Here is a 24,440-nt window from a genome sequence, read left to right as displayed (position 1 = left end):
TGACATAGAGTCTTAGAGAGGAAAACCGCTACATTTTTCCCCATTAGTAGCAAGGGATCTTTTATAAGCACTTTCCCACAGACAGGAATGTACACACCACAACTTTTGTCCAGTTGTGTGTGGTGCACTGGTTGCAACAAGAAAAACCCCAATCAGTTGAATGGATCCACCGAAGTGGTTTGATCCTGCAGCGCAAGCACTTTAGGCGAGCACTCAACCGAATGAACTAAAAAGCAAATTATAGTTGTGTAACCTAATCAAATACTTCAAACATGTATTGAAATTGGTTATCTTCTGAAGTTTGCCAGGGGTCGAAATTGGCTGGTATTCCTGCCGGACATTCAGTCCGGTAAGCTACAAATTCTGCTGTGCTGAATCAAAGCCTACAGGACCAAACGTGATTATAAATTATGGTCCAACAAGACAGAAGGCAAAAATATATCCTGGCCCGTGGTGATGTTGACCAGCAAAACCTGGTCGGGGCGGTAGTATTTCGACCACCGTTTAATTTCATAATGTTTAATTTCATAATGTGTAATCCCAACATATATTCATCAATTCCATCACCTAACCTGGAGGAATAGAAGCATATATGCATAAGCCGACTCAACTTTTATGTAGATATGTATGCGATCGAGACAATGTCGGTCTCCTGCAACAGTCAATTGTGGGAATTTGTTTCAACTTTTAATAAACGATCAAAGTACAATGTACAAAAACTATTTTAATAAAGATTTCACAATAACTAAACAAGAATAAAGGTTTTTTTTTTTTTTTAAATCTTCAAATGTGGGATGACATTGTTCTGTCGTTTTATTTCTATCTTTTTCAATTGAATTGATCGCATGGATATCGCAAGATGATAAATGTAGTTTCACTGTTATAAGTTGGTGTAAATAGTATTTAACACCCACGATATGTAATTGCAATGATGAACACTACCTCTTCCGTTCTTTTTATAAGTGGTGATATCTCTAATGAAACAAAGTTTCTGATCATTTATTGGGAATTGCAAAATAAACAATGATGGTAAGTAAAAGTCATCAGTTCTGACCAATTAAATATGCAACTGAAGACAAATACTAGTACTACTTGTCTGTGGCTTTTTTTTGACATGATAAAAATAAAATAAATTTCATTTCTCAAATAAAATACAACTTTTATTGTGTGTATCAAACAAACAAATGGACACTGGTATGGGATATAATACAGGATGTTAAAAATACTGGATAAATAAAGTAATGGTAAGGTTTCGAGGTGTAGAATGACAGACATGTTTTCGTTAGTGTCGTATTTCTGTATACGCCGATATTTTATTGTATTTTCTTAGACAATTTCTGTTGATCCATTTTCTCATTTAGAGGCTTGAAAAGTCGGCTAAAACAGGACAATATACGGTATATTAGACAATTTAGATGAATAAAAAAATAGTCTAACAAATTGCTATTAAACTGAGATGGTTATTTGAGAACACTGATCTACCTTTCATTGCAATAGATTAAAACAGTCTCCGTATTTAAAACCTAAACATTACCTCATCAGCTAACTGTTCTAGATTTTTTGAAGTCGCTCGCACTTTTTCCCTCTGTGTCATCAAACAAAAATGCTCTCTGTGAAAGGAAAAAAAGTCAAATGACTAAATGTTGAGAAAATACAAGGCGAGTTAACTACACTGATAAATTATTAACTGAATTTTAAAAAATGCTTTAAAACAAAAGGATGTCATTAAAATTGCACAAGTTATTGCATAATGCAACCTAAAAAGTGAATTGCTGATAAAACTGATTACAGCAGAAAATGTACACCAGACAACCAAGATTTTATATTGGGTGGGTAGGTGTTGGGGGGGAACACATATTCGGGGGCCAACTCACCCTATATATGTATGTATGTATGTATGATTTTATCAAATTTAATAGTTTTAAAAAACCAGACGTTTGAAAAGTTTGATTTAGGAGGGGGCATGGCTCCCGAGCCCCCCTTCCCTCGCTAACCCATTGAGACCAACTTAAGATCTGTTTTAATTGTATGAAATAAATTCTTTCATTTGTACGATTAAGACTGCAAGACTTACTTTCTTTGCATTAAATGCATAAAACTTGTGGTTGTTCTGTCATGAAAACTTTTCAGTTTCTTTAGTTCTTTAATATGTAGTGCCTAGAAAAAAGAAAGAAAAAAAGTGATACCATACTTACTATTTAAAAACAATAAAGTTAATGAGTTTTTATCCAATTTATAAATCTAACAATTTATACCATTTAAATAAAAAATAATAAAGGTTTTTAATATATTCCAAATATTTATTTTATTTAAGTCAGGACAAATACATTCTTAAAATTAATTTGAATTCTTGTTCCTTTTTGTATCCAACTGGCATACTGACTAGCATTTAAGTAAAACATACTGTATGGGTAAGGGATTAATAAACACATAAACAGTAATGTAATCTTCTTCAAGTTGTGACATGTCTCAGAGCCTTGCCAAGACAGACAGACAGACAGACAGACAGACAGACAGAGACAAAACCTACAGACCCCTCCAGTTGGAATGGTAGGGGACCAATAAACTAATGAACATGTTAACAGTAATTCAATCTTCTTCAAGTAGTTACATTTCTCAGAACCGTGCCGAGACAGACAGACAGACAGACAGACAGACAGACAAAACCTACAGACCCCTCCAGTTGGAATGGTAGGGGACCAATAAACTAATGAACATGTTAACAGTAATTCAATCTTCTTCAAGTAGTTACATTTCGCAGAACCTTGCCGAGACATACAGACAGACAGACAGACAGACAGACAGAGACAAAACCTACAGACCCCTCCAGTTGGAATGGTAGGGGACCAATAAACTAATAAACACGTTAACAGTAATTCAATCTTCTTCAAGTAGTTACATTTCTGAGAACCTTGCCAAGACAGACAGACAGACGGACGGAGACAAAACCTACAGACCCCTCCAGTTGGAATGGTAGGGGACCAATAAACTAATGGACATGTTAACAGTAATTCAATCTTCTTCAGTAGTTACATTTCTCAGAACCTTGCCAAGACAGACAGACAGACAGATGGAGACAAAACCTACAGACCCCTCCAGTTGGAATGGTAGGGACCAATAAACTAATAAACACGTTAACAGTAATTCAATCTTCTTCAAGTAGTTACATTTCTCAGAACCTTGCCAAGACAGACAGACAGACAGATGGAGACAAAACCTACAGACCCCTCCAGTTGGAATGGTAGGGACCAATAAACTAATGAACATGTTAACAGTAATTCAATCTTCTTCAAGTGGTTACATTTCTCAGAACCTTGCCAAGACAGACAGACAGAGACAAAACCTACAGACCCCTCCAGTTGGAATGGTAGGGACCAATAAACTAATGAACATGTTAACAGTAATTCAATCTTCTTCAAGTAGTTACATTTCTCAGAGCCTTGCCAAGACAGACAGACAGACACACAGACAGAGACAAAACCTACAGACCCCTCCAGTTGGAATGGTAGGGGACCAATAAACTAATAAACACGTTAACAGTAATTCAATCTTCTTCAGTAGTTACATTTCTCAGAGCCTTGCCAAGAACATCGCCCATGTGACTCTTCTTGTATTTGTCGCCCCGGTCAGACTTCTCGACCGCATTGCTCGCAGAAATGATCTGTTCTAAGGCTGCCTTCGTCTCCATGGCAAACTTGGACATCATCTCCAGAGTCACTTCCAGCTGGATTGGAAAAGATAAAAGTTTGTTTGTTTTGTTTAACGACACCACTAAAGCACATTGATTTATTAATCATCGGCTTTTGGATGTCAAACATTTGGTAATTCGGACATATTGTCTTAGAGAGGAAACCTTCTACATTTTTCAATTAGTAGCAAGGGAACTTTTATATGCACCATCCCACAGACAGGATAGCACATACCACGGCCTTTGATATACCAGTCGTGATGCACTTTACCACAAGTGTCTACCTTAGCCCGAGTACTCTGCCATTCGAGAGCTAGACGGATATTTGGACAGTTAGGATCACACTCTTAGCCAGAGATAACTATATAGCGAAAACATGGAATTGCTGCCTACCACATGGTAGGCAATTATCTCTGGCTGAGAAAGCGATCCTAACCATCCAAATGTCCATCTTGCTCTCGAAGTACTCATGCTAGCATCTACCTATACTAAAATTAAAACAGTACCTATCTAATTCTAAAATTAACACATTATCATAGTTAACAAGCAACTACCTAAACCAAAATTAACACATTATCATAGTTAATGAGTGAATACCTATTCTAAAATTAACACATTATCATAGTTAATGAGTGAATACCTATTCTACAATTAACACATTATCTTATTTAACAAGCAACTACCTAAACTAAAATTAACACATTATCTTAGTTAATGAGTGAATACCTATTCTAAAATTAAGACATTATCTCGGTTAATGAGTGGCTACCTATACTCATATTAAGATAGTACTTTAGCTAACGAGCAACCACTAATACTAAAATTAAGACATTATCTCGGTTAATGAGTGGCTACCTATACTCATATTAAGATAGTACTTTAGCTAACGAGCAACCACTAATACTAAAATTAAGACATTATCTCGGTTAATGAGTGGCTACCTATACTCATATTAAGATAGTACTTTAATTAACGAGCAGCTACTAATACTAAAATTAAGACATTATCTCGGTTAATGAGTGGCTACCTATACTCATATTAAGATAGTACTTTAGTTAACGAGCAGCTACTAATACTAAAATTAAGACATTATCTTGGTTAACGAATATTACAATTAAGACATTAAATGTTCCACTAGCTAACAGCGTACCTCTGGGACTAAGTAATTTGCTATTTCCTCCCTCTGCGCAACACTCAACTGGTCAGCATGCTCCTTGCAGACCTCTAGAAACCTGTGCAACTGGTTCATAAAAATAGGCAGTCTGAAAGAAAGAACAAAAGAAAGGCTGAAGAAAACTTTAATCACTTTCTCTTTACTTAGTCCCATCCTCCTACAAAAAGATTTTTGTAAATAATTTCAGTTTGGTTTGACGTAAGAAAGTCAAAAGGTTTTGGAAATAACAAAAATAACAAAAATAGATAACTTTTTAGTGCAATTAACAAAATATTCAGTTCAGAAATAAATAAAACTGTAATACATCTATGTAACATAGTAAGATAAAACATTCAGGGTTCGAAACTCGCCAAAAAATATGGTGTCCCCAAAAATAATAATGCATGTTGGCAAATTATGGTAAGCGAACCACGAGCAAGATTTTAATGTGGAATACAAATATTAATAGTGGCTCATATGTTATAGCTCTAAAGAAGATAATATTATTTGGGTGACTAATGCCATTATTTTTTTAATATTTAAGTCGCCCAAACAGGCCATTGGTTGCATTTGGCGACCTGGCCACAGGCCGTTTCGAGCCCTGACATTTACAGCATTATGGCTGCAATTTTTGTTTTATGGACTGGTATAGTCTTACCATATAAGAGATCTCTGATAATTTTGTTGTTGCTCCCTCTGTAGTGTAATTGATCAAGACTACACCAGTCCATAAAACCAAAATGGCAGCCATAAGAGTCGGGGGTTTTCGACTATGGTATGCATTAAAGTTTTATTTATTTCGGAACTAAATTTGTTTAAAATTGCATAATTTTTTAATATATTTTTGTTATTTTCAAAACAATTTTACTTTTTTTCTTGCATGAAACCAAATTGAAATTATTAACAAAAAATGTTTTTGTAGGAGGATGGGACAGAATATAAAGCACAATCGGGGACGGGACATATCTCAGTGGTAAACGGCTTTCTTGGTATGCGGTTGGTCTGGGATTGATCCCCATCAGTGGACCCATTGGGCTATTTCTTGTTCTAGCCAGTGCACCACGACCGGTATATCAAAGGCTGTGGTATGTGCTATCCTGTCTGTGGGATTGTGCATACCTAAGATCCCTTGCTACTAATGGAAAAATGTACTGGGTTTTCTCAATGATTTAATAAATCAATGTGCATGTTTAAATTAATTCTATATCACTTGTTATATATATGCGCAAACCGTATCTAACTTCATTGTTTGGTCATGAAATCAAAGCTACCCAACCGTGACATGGTCAGATTGCACTGGGGACTATAAATGTATGTTTAAAAACAAGAAGAAGAAAAAGAAAAGATAATAGCAACTTGATTGATTGTTTGGATGTACGGACCGACCCATGAGTAATATGTGTGTGTGTGTGTGTGTGTGTGTGTGTGTGTGTGTGTGTGTGTGTGTGTGTACTACATCAATCAATACTAAATGGAGTTGAAAGCTGTACCGTGACTTGGCATATTTCATTATTTCGTGTCTCTCCTCCCTCGACAGCTCACCCTTTCTCTTGGAAAATAAATCACACAGAATCAAGAGCTTGGCACAGGCTGGAAGAAAACAAAACAGACAGACTATTCAGTTCATACAAAACTCTTTATCTTCAGATACCATCTGCGAGGCAAGGGTTAAGTCATTGGGTTTTAAGTTTAAAGTGCCAGGTTTGTACTTAATTGATCCACAATCATGAGGAAAAAGTAATCAAAGAAGACTCTTCACTGATGCAAATTATATCTCTTTGGGTAGAAATGCCCTATCCCAGATTAGTACACATAAAACAGGTGCAGATCCAGAATATTTTGTATGGGAGGGGGGTCCCTCAACACTCCCCCTCTAGATCGGTGCCTGTGAACGATTCTGCTAGTCTGAAGAAGTCATTGCTTTTCAGTACTCCATTAATCTTCAAATGCCTGCAATCGAGTGTTGCAAGAGACCGACATTATCTCGATATATCTATATTTTTGTCTGGTTCAACTATATAAAAGATGAGTCGGCTTAAACACCATACCAAACTGTTTGTACCAGATTTTGAGCTGCAATCTAAGGGTCAGCCTATCCACAGAGTCAGCTAATACACAGTGATATACGGTACCATGTGCACTACATTCACCAATTCTATTTGCATGCCACTTTGCACATTCCCAATGGGCGAAAATACTAACAAACTAACACAAGAGTTTTTCTAATTTTCATCAAATTGCTAACTTAATTTATCGTTTTACAGTGAGAAATAACAGCAATTTTGAATTTTCAGGGAATAATTTGGCTAAACAACCATGGCAAAATGTCTCGGCAATAGTTAGGAAATGACAATTGATTTTGACAGCTAATTTGATAATAAAACCCCATGGGGTCTAATTTAGTATTATTCTGTGTTGTTCTCATTCAACTCACCAACAGCTGCTTCTCTGAGTGCCTGTCGGACAACATAACACAGTTTGGCTGGGTTGGACACTAGACTGGAGTCCACGGCAAAATGACCCTCCACAGAGTTAGCTCCCTTGACAGTAAATAGTTCAATAATTCTATCGGCGCAGCCATGCATGTCGGTAATCAGACTAATTATTTCTGTAAAAAAACAAAAAACATTTCAGACAAAGGTCACCATTTTTAATCAACATAAAAGACAATGTAGAAGCAATCAATTAAAAATACTGTAAACTGAGAGACAAAAAGTGTGCGTGTGTATAAAGTTTGTGTCGTTCAGATCCAACCCCATGTTGAGGAAATGTATACGCATCTATTATTTTCACTGCAGATACACATCATGACTGCAAGAACAATTGCAGTTTTCATTTTCTTTAACAATCTGTTACTGGATTTCAGAACTGATCATCATATTGCTAGAACACAATCAATAAAACTTCCAATTACAGTCAATTAGTCGAACAGATATAACATTTGAAGGTAGTGTGTAAGGAACATCACTAATAGAGATACAATAAGGTAGAGCCTATGGAACAAATTAAAAAATTTGTTTTGTTACATCGGCCACTGAATGTCACACATTGGTAATTATGACAGTCTTAGAGAGAAAACCTGCTATATTTTTCCATTTGTAGCAAGGTATCTTTTGTATACATCATCCCACAGACAGGGCAGCACATACCATGGCCGTTGATATACCAGTTGTGGTGCACTGGCTGGAACGAGAAATAGCTCAATGGGACCAATGATGGCGAACGATCCTAGACTGACCGGGTATCAAGCTTATGGAACATCACCAATTGATATATATATATATATATATATATATAATAATAACACAAAGTAAGAGTTTACAGATTATGACTGAAACATCATTATTTGAAACATAACAAACTCACTTATCGACAAAAGTAGAGCTTACGCAACATCACTATTTGAAACATAACAAAGTCACTAATCAACAAAAGTAGAGCTTACGTTGTTTCAGTGCAGCATTCTTAAGAAACGTATCACAGAGATCGGAGAATCGCACGAAGCCAGGCAGCTTGCCGACCGACTTGATACAGGCTTTAGCCGTATCCTCCGACAGGCCCCTCGGCAAACACTCAGCATACAGATAGTGTAGCGTCGCCTCCAGGACATCGGCTTTCAGACCGGTCAGTGGAGGTGGGTTAGACGACCAGTCCATCTCCGGACAACTCAGCTGAAGTATTACAGAATGCACTTTAAACTGAAAAGGAAAAATTTACAAATTAGTTTATTAATTAAAAAAGAAACTACAAGATTATGATAATTTTACAATTACAAACTTTACACTGTTAGTGTTACACAATTTGCTCTTAGCTATTCTTATTGGACGTTGTTAAAAACCTGAAGGTTATCCTTCAATAAACCTCAGAAAATGTTGTCATTACATCAAATGGGACGTCATTATGTAACACACATTATGGAAAAGACATTACAAGATGATTTTTGTGTATATAGAAGGGTTGTTTGCAATTGTTTGTCATTTTTTATTTTATCGATGTATAACGTATAACACAAAGAGTCATAAATTTAGTATATCGCTTTCCTAAACTATGCAATTATATATAATTTGGGGTGGGATGTAGCCCTGTCATAAAGTGCTCTCCTGATGTGCAGTCGGTCTAGGATTAATTCCCGTTGGTGTGCCATTGGGCTAGTTATCTTTCCATGTCTGGAATATCAAAGGCTGTGGTATGTGCTATCCTGTTTATGGGATGGTGCATATAAAAGATCACTTGCTTCTATTGGAAAAATGTTATGGGTTTCCTCCAAGACTATATGTCAAAATTACCTATTCCAAGTTGTTAAACGAAACACACTTCAACTTTTTATACAATTTGTGACTGTTACACATCAATATATTACCCCCCCAAAACAAAATCTGTTACAAATTAAAAGTCGTTCTGAATATAATACCTCTCTTCCAGAGTCTGCCTTCACCACAAGATCAGAGAAATATCCTTCTTCAAGTGCTCCAAGCAATGAAAACGGCTCTTCGGCTCTTGGATCATTTGACGAAACCTGTTTAATAAATACACATTATTATTCAAGCTCATGTACTGATTTACGAAATAAGTGTCAGGATTCTTGTATTGCCAGAGCGAGGGTAATACATAAATCCTGACACAAGTTTCATAAATTCTGTATGACTCACACATAAGTGTTATAATTTCTTTATTATCCATATTATTCTTTTTTATGTAAAAACTGGGGATGCCACGCCATGTTATGATGTCACTTCCCCAAATTACATCATTGATATTATACATGTGCTTCACCTGGTTTTTATATATATATATATATATATATATATATATATATAAACTTGGTTATGTAGATAATAAATAAATGTCTTGATTTGCAATTTGTCTTGGACTAGCATCAGTATCAGCAGAATTTGCTGAGTGACATTTATACAGCCTATTTGCCAAGCCACTTCATTTATGACCGACTGTATATTGTTTTAACAGAAAGGTGCACAATGTTTTAACACACACAGAAATTGTACGCATGGCCAAAAATATAAAATACGATAGAGATTTGCCTCATAACCATGAGAGGCAAATAACTCTGCAAAATCACCTGGCCACGAGAGCTATCAGCTGAGCCAAAGGCGTCAAGTAACTTTTTACTCAGCTGATAACTCTTGTGAGCAGCAAGATTTACTGACAACACAAACCTTTTGACACTGCAGCATACAACATCGCTCATACGTCAGCAACATCAGGTCATCGGCTACTTCCACCTGTAGAATAACAACTACCACAGTAAATGATGATGCATGACAAAAAGCAAAAACAAAACCAGAGATTAACAAAGCTTCTGTCGGTAATTTCCATCAATAAAAACTACTGAAAAGCTCACCCTGCATGTTGCCAAATTAGTCAATTGCTCATTCTTATCCAAAGTAGCTATAACTTTTAGTACTTTGCTAATTGAATTTTGTTTATATTAGCTACTTCTAAATAATTTTCAAGGAAATACTGTAAATCATAAAATATTAAAATTTAGCGAAATCTAAATAATCAACATAGTAGCGACATAAACTTTATTGAGGAGGTCATATAAGAAACTGACAAGTTGAAAAGAAAATATATACGGACCCTGAACTCAATAACATGTCCTTCGTAAGTCCATATGAATTTCAGCAAAGCTGGAGAAGTGCCTGCTTGGGGTGTAACCTGTAAATACACAAACTGATCAGTAAGTAGAAATATATGAGACATTCTCTAGTGTTGATAACAAAACTGGTAAAGTCTGCTTTATTTAACACCACCACTAGAGTACAATGATTAATCAATCATCGACTACTGGATGTCAAACATTTAGTAATTCTAACATACAATCTAAGAGGAAATCAACTACATTTTGTCCATTAGCAGTAAGTTTTTTTTATTTTATTAAATAACATTTAGTGAAATATCTTAAAATATCAGTGAAATAAAAGTGTTATCAGTCACTCAGTAATGATAACGCATTATAGAGTGAAAATTTTACTCTAAAATGTGTTATCGTCACTGTAGACAGTGTTATCTTCACTGTAAGAAAGACTGAACTATTTTGCTGCTGGCATTTTAAAGATAAAGGTAAATTGCCAAAAAACATGAAATATCCTCTATGTATTATCCACATAGTTCAAGATATACAGGGAAATATAACCAGTATGACATACATGTATATGTGTTTTAATGATTTCATGAGACCAACAAATGATGTACATGTACATGTAGTTTTGGGAAGCGACGTCATAACAAGGTGACTTTCCTAGTCCTAGCTCTGTGTAATCGCTTACCAAATGACATCATTTCATGGTCTCCTTTTGGTTACATTTGAAACGGTCCTGTTATTCATAAAAGTTATATTTTGGATAATGTAGATAATACAGAAATTATTATTCGTGCGTGAATCATATTGATTTTACTAAACTTGTGTTAGATACTAGTAAAAAAAAAAAAAAAAAATTATTATTATTATTATTATTATTTAGTAATAACAAATGGAACACTATAATTAACATTTATTAATAACAAATGGAACACTATAATTAACATTTATTAATAACAAATGGAACACTATAATTAACATTTATTAATAACAAATGGAACACTGTAATTAACATTTATTAATAACAAATGGAACACTATAATTAACATTTATTAATAACAAATGGAACACTGTAATTAACAGAAGATGTGGTTCTGAAATTTTTTTGTTTTCTTCCTGGTTCATTTCCTTATTATTTGTTTCTTAAAACAAAACTGGCCCCTTGTCTAGGAATAAGCCTACCCCATGCTAAGCTCATAATGAGTTGGCTTAGCCCTGTGGGCTTATTTCCGGTCAAATATAGTATGTACAGTTTTCTGTAAATTGGATGACAAATGAAGTTACTAGAATAGTGATGCAATTTCTATTTTTAGTAATAGTGACCTTGACCTTTGACACTGACAGGCGAAACGCAAATTCCTTCAGGATATCATGATTATATTCCTAAAGATGAAGTTTCATGAAAATCGCACGAGAAATGAAGTTGCTAGAGCAGTGACGTTGCATTTCTATTTTTAGTAATAATAACCTTGTTCTTTAAAGCAGAGAGGTGAAACCTGAACTCATTACTATAAACTGTAAATCATGAAAATGTGGTGTCATGATGTTATTGTGTTGGCACAGGTACTCTAAAATGTGTATTTTTATTTAATAATGTGTCTGGCAAATGCAACTTTTAAAAATCAAATCGCAAAACAAAACATTATGAGTTGTTTTTACAGAATTTACTTTAGTTTTAGCTCACAATAATTAAACATTAGAAGTTGGCATTTGTTTTGACAGTCATATACCAGTGAAAACTAGCCATTTTTATTAGATGGTAGTAATTTCCTGTACCTCTTAAATAGAGAGCACCACAGAAATGACATGGTGTGGAGCTAAAATAGTACATCTACATCTAGCTAGTATCAACAACAATTAACGGACAGTTCGTTTCGCTTGTCCAGAATACATTTATTTTATATTTCTTTTATGTTTGTGTTATCTTGTTTATTACATGATTACTTTCTAATGACATAAACTAATACTTTAATTCTAATAAATACACATTTGGTTATTTTTTCTTCTTAAAAATATGTGTCAACTAATTATTGCACTGATACATTATACCGGTACACAATTTGTGCATTAATATTTTGTCTGTATTAATTTCATGATTTACAGTATGAAGTTTCATGAAAATCGTACGAAATGCAGTCATTAGAGTGGTGATATAGTATTTCTATTTTTGGAAATATTGACCTTGACCTTCGACACAGAGGCAAAATGCAAACTCATTCAAGATGCCCTGATGATATAGCTATATCATATATGTGAAGTTTTATGAACATCGGATAAGAAATGAAGTTGCAAGAGTGGTGCCATGATATTTCTATTTTAAGTAATAGTGACCTTGACCTTTGAAGCAGAGAAGCGAAACTAAACAGGGCTAGCTAGCTCTGGGTGATCAGAAAATTTCGCCAAATTATCTAAAAAATGCTAAACCTATAGCTATTTGCCAACAAAATATCAATTATCACACAATTGTTTTCTTAAAATTTGCAATTTGCAAATTTGGCAAGTGGCAGAGCCAGCTCTGCGAAAACATGTCCAAGATGCCCTGATCCTATTTCAATCCATGAAGTTTCATGAAAATCGGATAAGAAAATAAGTTGCTAGATTGGTGACATATTTTTATTTTTAGTAATAGTGACCACGACCTTTGAAGCAGAGAGGCAAAACGCAAACTCGTTCAAGATATCATAATCATATTCCTATATAGTCATGAACATCGGATGAGAAATGAACTTGCTAGAGCAGTGACCTTGACATTCAACGCAGTGAGGTGAACTTGTTTAAGATATCATGATACTATTCCCATATATGAAGTTTCATGCAAATCGGATAAGAAATAAAGTCATATTTCAATTATTGGTAATAGTTCTTGACCTCTGAAGCAGAGAGGCGAATCGCGAACTTGTTTAAGATATCATGATCCTATTCCTAAATATAAAGTTTCACTAACATCATATGAAAAATGAAGTCGTTAGAGCACTGATGTATGTCGTCATGTCACAAACGTACGTATTTATGGGCAAAATGCTACATGTTTATCCCCTCAACGACTCTTCACAAGGGAATAATTATAAGGATTGTCTGTTATTTCTTTTAGTTTTAGGTTCATATGGAAAAGAACCAAAACAAAAGCATGGCAAAATTTTGTGTGAAAGGCTTCATCGATTCACAGATTATGCCTGTTTTTATGTTTTTCATACCCCAATGAACTTAAAAAAGAAACAAGAGACAATCATTAAATTATGTATACATGTACGTACCTCGTATGTTTCACAGTTGAAGAAAGGCATGGGCTCAGCATCTTCAGAAATTTTCCAGGAAACATCTCCATTTTCATCAAGATGAAATTCAGTTCTGTTAAAAAATAAAAAAATAAAACCTCTGGATGAAACTAGTGATTTACTAATACTGTGTTTAAAATCTGCAAAATACCATTTCACATTTTGTTATACCAGTCTTGATGCACGGCTGGAACGAGAAACAGCCCAACCCATTGGGCCCATGCACTGATGGTGATCAATCACAGACTGACTGCATACCAGGCATCTGCTAACTTCAGGTTTTGTAGTAAGCTCTGTTGTCTAGTGGATAAGCTGCTGGATAAGCTGCTGGATAATCAAGCTGAGGACAGTGGTTCAAATCCCGTCAAAGCTGGCTCACACTTTCATTCATTTTCCTCATCTATCACCCTCCTCCTATCATTCTCATTATTTTAATATAATATTATCCAATAATTGCAATCTGTTTCGACCCTGTCTGTCAGTTTCTTCCCACTGTCTTCTGAGCTGTCCACACCATTATCTACCTGCCTCAACTTCCTCCACGGGTGTAGTCTCTATGTACTTCCCTGCACCCACCTGGCATCGCCATCATGTGCCGCTAATAAAGCTGTTCTGACCCACAGCACTAACTAACCACCAGTAGTAGGGGTGTAAAGTAGGTGGTTACAAGTGCCTCTTAACAGTGCCAGAAATAACTACTGAACGCTCTCCGAAGTGGTCAGACTAAACCCACAGCTAAACGTTGATGGGAAATGACAGGTGTGTGGAACGGATAGTCACAAGAGACAAGCACATATCGCAGTTGGTGAGACAAGGACTGGGTTGTGGAGGTGGATAGGAAAGAAGTTGAAGATAGGAGGAACTGCCAGAATGAGAAGAAATGAGATGTAAGTCAAAGGAGAGAAAGCAAAGGGGGTACTGGGATAAAATAAAAAAAATTAAATAAAAAAAATAAACTTCAGGTTTCATCTGAATGATGTGTTTTGAACTCCTCAACTGATTCTAAGTGACACTGTACTTCACTGTTTCGCTTTGGTATGAGACTAGACATTACACTGGTTGCTGTTAATCAGTCAAGCGTCATTCAGTTTTTAAACTGTTTCATTTTATTAATGCCCCTCCCCCAATACTGCTTATCATCTTCACTGCCTTATAACATCAACAAATTAAGCATTGGAAATGTCACAAATTCCCTTGCGACTGCATCATCCTAATGCTGTATGTTAAATTTCATGAAAATCGGATGATGTAATCCATATTTTTGGTAACATTGGCCTTGACCTTTGATGCAATGAGGTGAAAGGTCAATTCCTTCAAGATGCCCTGATCATATTGCTATATGTCAAGTTTAATGTAAATTGGATGAGAAATGAAGTTGTTATGAGTGGTAATGTAATTTCTATTTGGTGACCTTGCTCCTTGAGGAAGACAGGCAAAATGCAAACTCAGACATTCAAGATATCAAACCGGCCTCGGTGGTGTAGTGGTTAGGCCATCGGTCTACAGGCTGGTAGGTATTGGGTTCGGATCCCAGTCGAGGCATGGGATTTTTAATCCAGATACCGACTCCAAACCCTGAGTGAGTGCTCCGCAAGGCTCAATGGGTAGGTGTAAACCACTTGCACCAACCAGTGATCCATAACTGGTTCAACAAACGCCATGGTTTGTGCTATCCTACCTGTGGGAAGTGCAAATAAAAGATCCCTTGCTGCTAATCGGAAAGAGTAGCCCATGTAGTGGCGACAGCGGGTTTCCTCTCAAAATCTGTGTGGTCCATAACCATATGTCTGACGCCATATAACCGTAAATAAAATGTGTTGAGTGCGTCGTTAAATAAAACAAGATATCAAAATCCTATTCATATATATATATATATATGAAGTTTCATGAAAATTGAATGAGAAATGAAGTCACTAGAGTGGTGACATAGTATTTCTATTTTTTGGAAATACTGACCTTGAGCTTTAACAAACAGGCAAAACATGAACTCGTTCAAAATGCCATGATCCTATTCCTATTTGTTTCATGAAAATTGGATGCCGTTGTCGTATTTCTATTTTTAGTAAGTGACCGTGACCTTCAACGCAGAGAGGTTATCCAATTTTGATGAAACTTTATACACGTATGTGAATAGGATCATGGCATCGAGTTCAAGATGCCATGATCTATTTAGAAATAAAGTCCTGTTGTGATCAAGATACCACGACCCGTATATGAAGTAGAAGTGGATGAGAAATGAATTCACAAGAATCGTGATATACATGTATTTATATTTTTATTAATAGTGACCTTCACCTTTGAAGCAGAGAGCACTATATATGAAGTTTCATGAAAATCAGATGAGAAATAAAGTCACTAGAAGTAGAATAGTGTCATACATTCAGGCACGATCCTCGCCACGAGGGGATAAATAATTAACAGTTACTTAAAGGAATGCTAGCGCAAGGCTTTTGGACCGGTAGGCATATTCAACAATATATATTGCATCCAGGAGTTGCTAGGAGCTGACATCACTTCCTTCCAAGCTAGAGTACTGGACACGACGAAAAAAACACCAAAATGGCTGCTCCCAGTTAGCAGGAATAGTCACAGTTTTTTTTATTAACTCTAAAATTACGTGTTTTTCATTTCTTAAAGTGTCAGTATGTGTTGGTGGTCCGGGTATCGACTTCGCTGAGATCGCATAGGGCAAAAAGCATGTAATTTTGTGCTGGCTGCCATGTTGACTTTTTATGGAATATTCTCCAAAAGGGGTGAAAGGATATGACTTAATCTAGCAATGTCATAACATGTTATGATATAAAAGCAAACGTGATGACGTCATATTAATTTTTTTAATCATTTTTTGTTTCTTTAAATATACCACTAAAGATTATTGATTTTATATTAATTATGTTACATACTTTGGAGGCTTTCACCCCTCTTGAAGAGTATTCCATAAAAAAGCAAAATGGCAGACGGCAGAAAACTGCATGTGTTTTGCCCTATGCTATCTCAGCAAAGTCAATACTGACATCGTTACAGTCTCATATGTGGAATCTGTGTAAGAGAGTAATTTTTTGTAGTTGTTAACATTTTGGTTCGGACAGTAGCCATGGGATCAGTGATTATAAACATTTACTAGCCACGATTAAAAATTCACTAGCCCTACTTTACTCAATTTTACTAAATAATAGTAATAATCAGATATATCACCTAAAGAAGGAGATATAGCTTTAAAACACTAACATTGGGGGTTGGGGTTGGGGTGGTGGCAGGATATTCATATTTACAAAAAGACGTACCGTAACTGCAACATTTGACAAATGTTTTTTACTAGCTATCGGGCATGGCAATAGTAGTTATTTACTAGCCCAACATTGAATATCATAGCCATGGGAGAGGGGCTACCATTATCTAAAAAGTTGTAAAAATACATAAATAAAAAGATATTGCAGTGTGCAATTTTGACTGTGTGTGTGTGCAGGTGTGCATGCATCTGTCTCAATGCTGGATTCTACACACACAAAAAAACCTTCATAGTAATAATACATATCTAACCACATTGTGGATATTTGTTTAAGGCATTCATTTATTTTTGGTCAAGATTCAGAATTATATAACTTAATAGAGACAGGGCTTTTTGATTGCACCAAAGTCAATGTGATAAACATTGTACCCAAAATATGTATTCCCCAAACAAGCAAGCCGAATTGAGTATAAATAATGTTATATGCTAACCTCAAAATATTTTATCCTCAATACCACTGAAATGTTAAGCTTAATTTGACTGATATAACTTGAAATGCATTTCAGCAACATCTTTACCAGCTGTTAATAACATTACTATACAACAGTGTTCCCGCTGTCTTGCTGGGTGAAAATTAAAGGAGGGCAGCCACGTGGCATCACACCCTTCAAAAAAATAAAACGAAAAGCAAAAAAAATAAAATAAGGGAAAGCTTGGTTACCACATATTGTTGTGTGTTGGTGTGCTGACTTATAATGTGACCGTTGTCAGTGTGACATTCACGGGCAATTCTGGTTTTGCTGAAGATATAAGTAAAACAATAAGGATGTCTGTAAAATGAACCCATAATGTGGGATAAACAAAATTCTGTTAATTTTATTTCCATCTTCATCCAATGAATCGATCGCTTTGAAATTGCCAGGGGATAAAAAGTAGTTTCATTTTTGGAAAGGCGGTGTATATATTATTTGCATGGCACCAAAGATAAATTAGTTTAATTATAAACACTACCACTTCCGTGTTTTTATAAGCAGTGATATCCCCCCAAAATTAAAAGTGTATAATATTTTATAAAGAATTGCTGAATAAACAGAATGACAAAAAGTAAAATTCATTAGTTACAACCAATTAAATCTGCAATTGAAGACAAAATAGCAGACGATTGTTAGTGGAAACAAAATACAGAATGAGCGGTCTGATCATGTGACGCCAAATAAGTGGTTTTTCAGTCGGAGATTGCTGAGTTGATAACAAATAAAATGTTTCCATTGTTCAATTAAAATATAACTTTTATTGCGTGTATCAAACATACAAATGGATACAGGTATGGGACAAAATAGCAGCTGTTAAGGAAGGACTTTCCTTTGGCACTGTCACTAACCCTAACTATTTATGATAAGTATTAAAATGTTATAATGTTCTTTATACATGACAGTGCCAAAGGAAAGTCCTACCAAATGGAGCAGCAAGAACACTGCTCAGAATTTTTAAAAATAAAAAATAAGAAGAAGAAGAAGAAGAAGAAGAAAAAAAAAGGAAAAAAAGTGTAAAAGAAAAAGTCACAAAACATCTAAACATTAATTAATACATTTACGGTGCTTATAGAATACAAGTACATATACTTTAAATCATCATTTATTTGTGGTTTTTGAACAGTATCTAGTGACAAAATTATATAAATCATATAAACATTTTATTTTTCATTGATAATTATTTTAAACTCATTAATGACATAGTGTTTCAAATATGAAATTTTGGGGAATTATAAACTGTTCCTGTAACTAAATGTCAAACACATATTTCCTGGTAACACAAAAATAATCTCTTGAAGTGGACTCTTTGTTACCACCGATTTATATCACAAACAATCAAAACTAACCCATAAAATGATTGTTTGTTTACTGTTTTAAGTGTTTACTTGATTCAGAAACAGTCTGCTGACAGCTACGGTACATAATTTGTTCAACCAATCACAAGCTGTGTTCATTTATGTCAACGCCTTCTCACTGTGTATATATTTTAACAGCTGACCAATGGCAGTTGACCTCTTAAAATTACCGTTGCGTGAAGGGTATTGTTTGGAACCAGAATTAATTTTCCCAGGAGTCTTATGCACTTTTCAGGATGAAAATAAAATTTAAGCACTTTTCAGGGTTTTCCAGGTTTCTAGACGTTTCGTACCCAAACCCGTTCGTACCATACCGTTTTGTAACCACTATAGCATACCAGTTCGTAACCAATTAAATAATGTCATACATTACACCTAACATTAATATTTTTTTTAAATACACAATTATAATGTTATATTACAAACATATTGTAACATTTAGCCAAAAAATTGTTGTAATAACTCACTTAGTATCTTTTATAAGCATTAAATGAGCAATTATGTGCTGTGCATCACTGAAGCATGCCGTGTCGTAACCAAAAAAGCATACCTTTTCGTAACCAAAAAGCATACCTTTTCATAGCCAAAGAGCAATTATTTTGTCATAAACCCATTTAAAGTGCTGTGCCAGATGTATGATGTATTGAGCTATATCAATCAAGATATTTTTTTTTTTTTTTAAATTATATACCGGTATATTTTCCATTTAAAAATATTCCCCTGAAAAACAGAACCAGCTGAATTCGTTTCGGGAATTTCCGTAAGATTTGATCCGTGACGTCGCGAAGGGAACTCCTTTCGATAGTCAGTGCCATTGTTCATTGCTTCTTTTGTGTTTATTATGGTTAAACGGCGTGTTGTTGGCGGCTGTAGCAATACAAAAGCCGATAAATTTAGTCTTCACGCATTTCCTAGTAATGTTGCTGTGAGAAAGCTGTGTGTGAATTTGATTCAAACAACGTGGAAATACTGGACAGGAAGAAAATGCCGGAGACCGTTGCGACAGCAGACACTTTAGTTTCGATTCGTCCGAACTGGCTTGTCGGCTTAAGCGAGATATGGGAATACCATGTGTTATTGCTTTTAAAAAAAGATGCCGTACCAACAATTTTTCTGCGACACAAAACAAATGACAACAAGCCGACGCCATCCACACCGAAACGACCTTGGGGTGCATATCGTCAATGTCCCAAATTGCATTATGCTTTCAACTCCGGTCAGTTTGTTTTCTCATGCATGGTTCGTGCAATCATCGAGATCCGATTTGTTGTCGTTTGCATCTCGTCCATTTGTGAGATTTTTCTTTACAGTTCGAGAACATTAAAACAATAAAGTACAAACAAGTAAGTATCTATAGCCTAGTCCGTCCCATCCTACAAAAATGTAGGGTTTTTTTGTAAAAAAGAAAAAAAAGAAGCTAAATTTGGATGCATCTTAGAAAACAATTGGCTCAGAAATAAATGACTTGTAAATTCCACAGTATGAAAAAAGGCGTTCCCTGTAAAACAGACTATAAATACATTAAATTAATTTTACTATACCTCCCACAGAGAAAACCTTTTTTCATACTATGGAATGTGCTATAAGTTATTTATTTCTGAGCAGACTGTTTTCACAACTGCACACAAAAAATAGTATTGTTTTGTTATTTCCAAAACACTTTTACTCTTCTTTTTTTTACGTCAAACTAAACTGAAATTATTCACACAAAAAAACCATCTTCATAGCGGGACGGGACGGACTAAAAGTAGTTTTTGTTTATTTCTTAAAATTACCGATATCGGGTCCACTTCACTCGTAGAATTCAAGAGTTATTTATCGTCTTTTCTACTACATCACAAGTATTAGAACATACAGGGTAGCAAATTAATTCGCACGAAAAGCTAAAGAACAAAACAAGAATAAAAGTTGTAAATTAGTGGTAAGCTGTCTCCACGACCATTTTCATTGTCATCTGTCAGGCTGGTGGTTCGTCGGAAAATGTTCCAGGTTCAAACTGATAAGGCATTATTTGTTGTGTTGCACAAATATTAGTCCAGTCGTCATTACTACACTATTCATCATCGAAAGAAGAATCGCATGATCAAGCTTAGCAGTCGCTGTCGGTCCCACTTTCGCTTGCGCTGGAAGTCATCTCGTGGTAGGTTTCTGTGAAGCCGTTCCCTTTGTGACGTCACGGCTATTTACAGGCAAATGTTTTTACCGAGAATTTTACTCGGTCGTTTCCGGCAGTGTTCTACGGGAGTGATGTTTTAATACTTTTATGAGGCATTTTCTTAATTATTGATTTACATATCGGTGTAAAATATTATTGCAATGAAGTAAAGTTTGTTTTATTTAACGACGCCGCTAGAGCACATTGATTTTTTATCTTATCATCGGCTATTGGACGTCAAACATATGGTCATTCTGACACTGTTTTTAGAGGAAACCCGCTGTCGCCAAATAGGCTACTCTGTTTACGACAGGCAGCAAGGGATCTTTTATTTGCGCTTCCCACAGGCAGGATAGCACAAACCATGGCCTTTGTTGAACCAGTTATGGATCACTGGTCGGTGCAAGTGGTTTACATCTACCCATTCAGCCTTGCGGAGCACTCACTCAGGGTTTGGAATCGGTATCTCGATTAAAAATCCCATGCCTCGACTGGGATCCGAACCCAGTACCTACCAGCATGTAGACCGATGGCCTGCCACAACGCCACCGAGGCCGGTTTATTGCAATGAATTAAGAACGCATTTAATTGTGGAATTTGAAATTTTAGTGTATGGTCTGGCACAGCACTTTAATATTTGATTGTATTAACCTGTGTAATAACGGTATGCAAATTTCATGTCATATGCAAATTTAAAAGTTCATAATGCTACTTTCACCTGTCAATTATTGAAGGACTCTGTGCTAAATAGGGAATAAGTCACATTTTGAAAGTTTTGAGAAATATACCAACATATAAGTTTTTATTAATTTCACATTTACCTTTACCATAAATACAATTGTATGAATGTACTGGGTTTCAATATCTCTATATATAATTATAAAGAAAAATGTTACGTGTGTCAAATATATCAACATATAAGCTGACTTCGCTTGACATAGTTCTTCGTGACAATTTCTAATCGCTAATTATTAAAATGCAGTTGGCTTGGATTTTTTTTGTTTTGTTTTTCATTAAACAACATGTACAAATGTGGGTACGAACTGGTATGCCGATGTTCCTCTGGTTACGAACTGGTATGCCTTTGGGTACGAACCGGGGTATAATATCCGCCCGGTCCCCTCCATTATTATTTTTAGTTAGGGGTTAGGGTTTAGGGTTTAGGGTTTAGGGTTTAGGGTTGGGGTTAAGGTTAGGGTTAGGGTTAGGGAGGGGGGGGGGGACCGGGCGGATATTTTTCCCGAACCGGTATGGTACGAAACGGTATGGTTACGAAACGACCTGATACCTTCCATGATGCGTCACTTTGCGTGCAAACCCTGAAAAATGCGATCCCTGTCTCTTACCGTTACAAGTACTCGGGCTACACAGAATTCAGACGTTAACACTACGTCGTTTGTGGTTTTTGATGCAATATTCAGTTGCCATCGCAAATTCAATAACCCAAGGGAGGGTGGGGGAGGGTACAGAAGTCTTTCCCAATGATGAAGACCAGAAGGTGTGCCTTTAAGAAAAGTGTCACCATGACTTACCCTTCAATACCGGTGGTTTCTACCGTCCCAGCTAACGACACACATTCTACAATCTGAAAATAACATAAACAAAAGTTTAGCGTCCAGTTGTTACAGCTAATGAAGAGGCAGTATGTGTACGACAAAGGATACACGAGTTTAAACTATCTTACCCTCCAGGTTCCATAGTAAGAACCATCTTCGGCAGCAGCCATATTGGTGTTTACATTATTCGCGCATGCGTGTAATTGGTCTAAAAAAGGAAGAAGGAAAATGAGTCAACGAAGGAGATAGCGAAAACGTACCCAATTTTGGTGAAAACGTACCCACTTTTGGGTCAAAACATATCCTATTTATATACGCTAAAACTCATAAAAATTAGTTTACAATTCGAATATAAATAAAATACGTAGGCTATGCTCGTTTTCGTAGCTCTCCCAGAGGGAGCAGGTCAACTCACCCTAAAAGTAACTCGCCCCAGACTGTTTAGTCAACTCACTAAAACAAAATTTTACCAACTCGCCCCAGTGGTTGGTCATCTCACCCTAGTGGTTGGCCAGCTCGCCCCAGTGGTTGGTCAACTCGAATCCAGGTGCACTTTATTTTGTTCAAAGTATAATATATTAGATTTTGATGGAATATCAATGTATTTCATGTCAGAACATACACTGGGAGTTCAAAGGTGTAGATTGTAACAGCAGTAACACGAAAATAAAATATAGGCCTACTTATTGCTAGCTTACTGAGATGGATATTATTACAGAACATTGCGACGCATGCCTGTTTCATCATTCTGCAAAAAAATCAACTTGCATTGAATATGCATACCAGTCCAAAAGTCTTGCCTAATCATTCCTTTAAAATAAGTGATAAACTCACTAGCGTCTTCAAAGTAAGATTGACAGTTAATTACAATAGATTATTGTGTATTTGATATTATGATCTCCCCCAATAGACCAGTCGCAATAGTAAAATGATACCTAAATTGTAGACGTCCATTTTTAATTTAAATACACAATTATTTACGAACAGTAAAATTGATATTGATGCGAGTTCACTAAACACTGGAGCGAGTTGGTAACTTTTTGGGGAGGGCGAGTTGACTAAACCGTTTGAGGCGAGTTGACCAACCGCTGGGGCTAGTTGGTAGGGGGCGATTTAGTTTTGGGGCGACTTGACCAGGGCTGCGTTCAGCCAGACCGAGCAGAAAAACGTCCGCTAGACTGATTTATGCGCTTCACGGTAAACCGAATGGCCACGTCGAATCCATCAAATAGTTCGCGAACGTTAGCGAAACGTTTACTGGCTGAATTGTAAGGGTCTGTTAATTTAAATATAATTATATCAACAAGTAAATATAAAAAATATATATATAGCCTTTAAATAATAATAAGTATTATTTAATTCTTGCATTCTGTGGATCTTTTTGTTTTTTTAATTCAAGGTGAACCCCAGAAAGTAATTTCTGCCGTATGAACTGAACAATTCAGGCCCTTTTAAGGGCCCTTATGGGCAACCTAGGGAGAAATATCATCACCAACTAGGTCTAACCACTGAGCTACTCTCGGCCTACTAATTTCCAAATCTACTCTAGCTCCCCATCTTTCCTATTAGATCGACCGTTCCAAAGTGCGCCCAAACTCCTTCATCAAAATGCGCACCCTTTCTCTTTGGCTCAATCCTACGGGACATTACAAATTCCATAGCACCGTACCACCTCCGCCTCCTACCGATCACGATTGGGCTGCTGGTGCTCCCTTGCACCGGCCAGCGCAGGCGGTCCTCCCTCCTACCCCCTCCCCCCCCCCCCACCTTTACTGTCCAAAACAGGGAAACCAGTTGAGGTCGGTGTCTGTGCCCAAGATAGGCGTACGCTACAACAGCTTGCTCTGAATGTGCATGTTAAACAATCAAACAATCCTTCCTTCCATATATATATATA

The 24,440-nt window shown here is 36.1% G+C and overlaps 1 protein-coding gene across 1 annotated transcript in view; it reads right to left on the bottom strand.

Moving 5' to 3' along the window:
• LOC121380244 overlaps positions 1–22,714 on the bottom strand; it is a 43,744-nt gene extending 21,030 nt beyond the window's left edge. The window contains exons 1-13 of the mRNA XM_041509073.1: positions 22,672–22,714; positions 22,520–22,572; positions 13,695–13,788; positions 10,440–10,517; positions 10,016–10,081; positions 9,253–9,357; positions 8,287–8,539; positions 7,276–7,449; positions 6,332–6,431; positions 4,839–4,950; positions 3,566–3,724; positions 2,075–2,157; positions 1,535–1,610 (exon numbers count right to left, since the gene is read on the bottom strand). Coding sequence (XP_041365007.1) covers positions 1,535–1,610; positions 2,075–2,157; positions 3,566–3,724; positions 4,839–4,950; positions 6,332–6,431; positions 7,276–7,449; positions 8,287–8,539; positions 9,253–9,357; positions 10,016–10,081; positions 10,440–10,517; positions 13,695–13,788; positions 22,520–22,572; positions 22,672–22,713 — 1,395 coding nt within the window. The 5' untranslated portion in view covers position 22,714. The remainder of the gene's footprint in view (positions 1–1,534; positions 1,611–2,074; positions 2,158–3,565; positions 3,725–4,838; positions 4,951–6,331; positions 6,432–7,275; positions 7,450–8,286; positions 8,540–9,252; positions 9,358–10,015; positions 10,082–10,439; positions 10,518–13,694; positions 13,789–22,519; positions 22,573–22,671) is intronic.
• Between the last annotated feature and the right edge of the window lie 1,726 nt (positions 22,715–24,440).

This window comes from Gigantopelta aegis, chromosome 8 (genome assembly GCF_016097555.1).
Source record: "Gigantopelta aegis isolate Gae_Host chromosome 8, Gae_host_genome, whole genome shotgun sequence".
Classification (NCBI taxonomy): Eukaryota; Metazoa; Mollusca; class Gastropoda; order Neomphalida; family Peltospiridae; genus Gigantopelta; species Gigantopelta aegis.
This window is presented reverse-complemented; position numbering and strand designations above follow the sequence as displayed.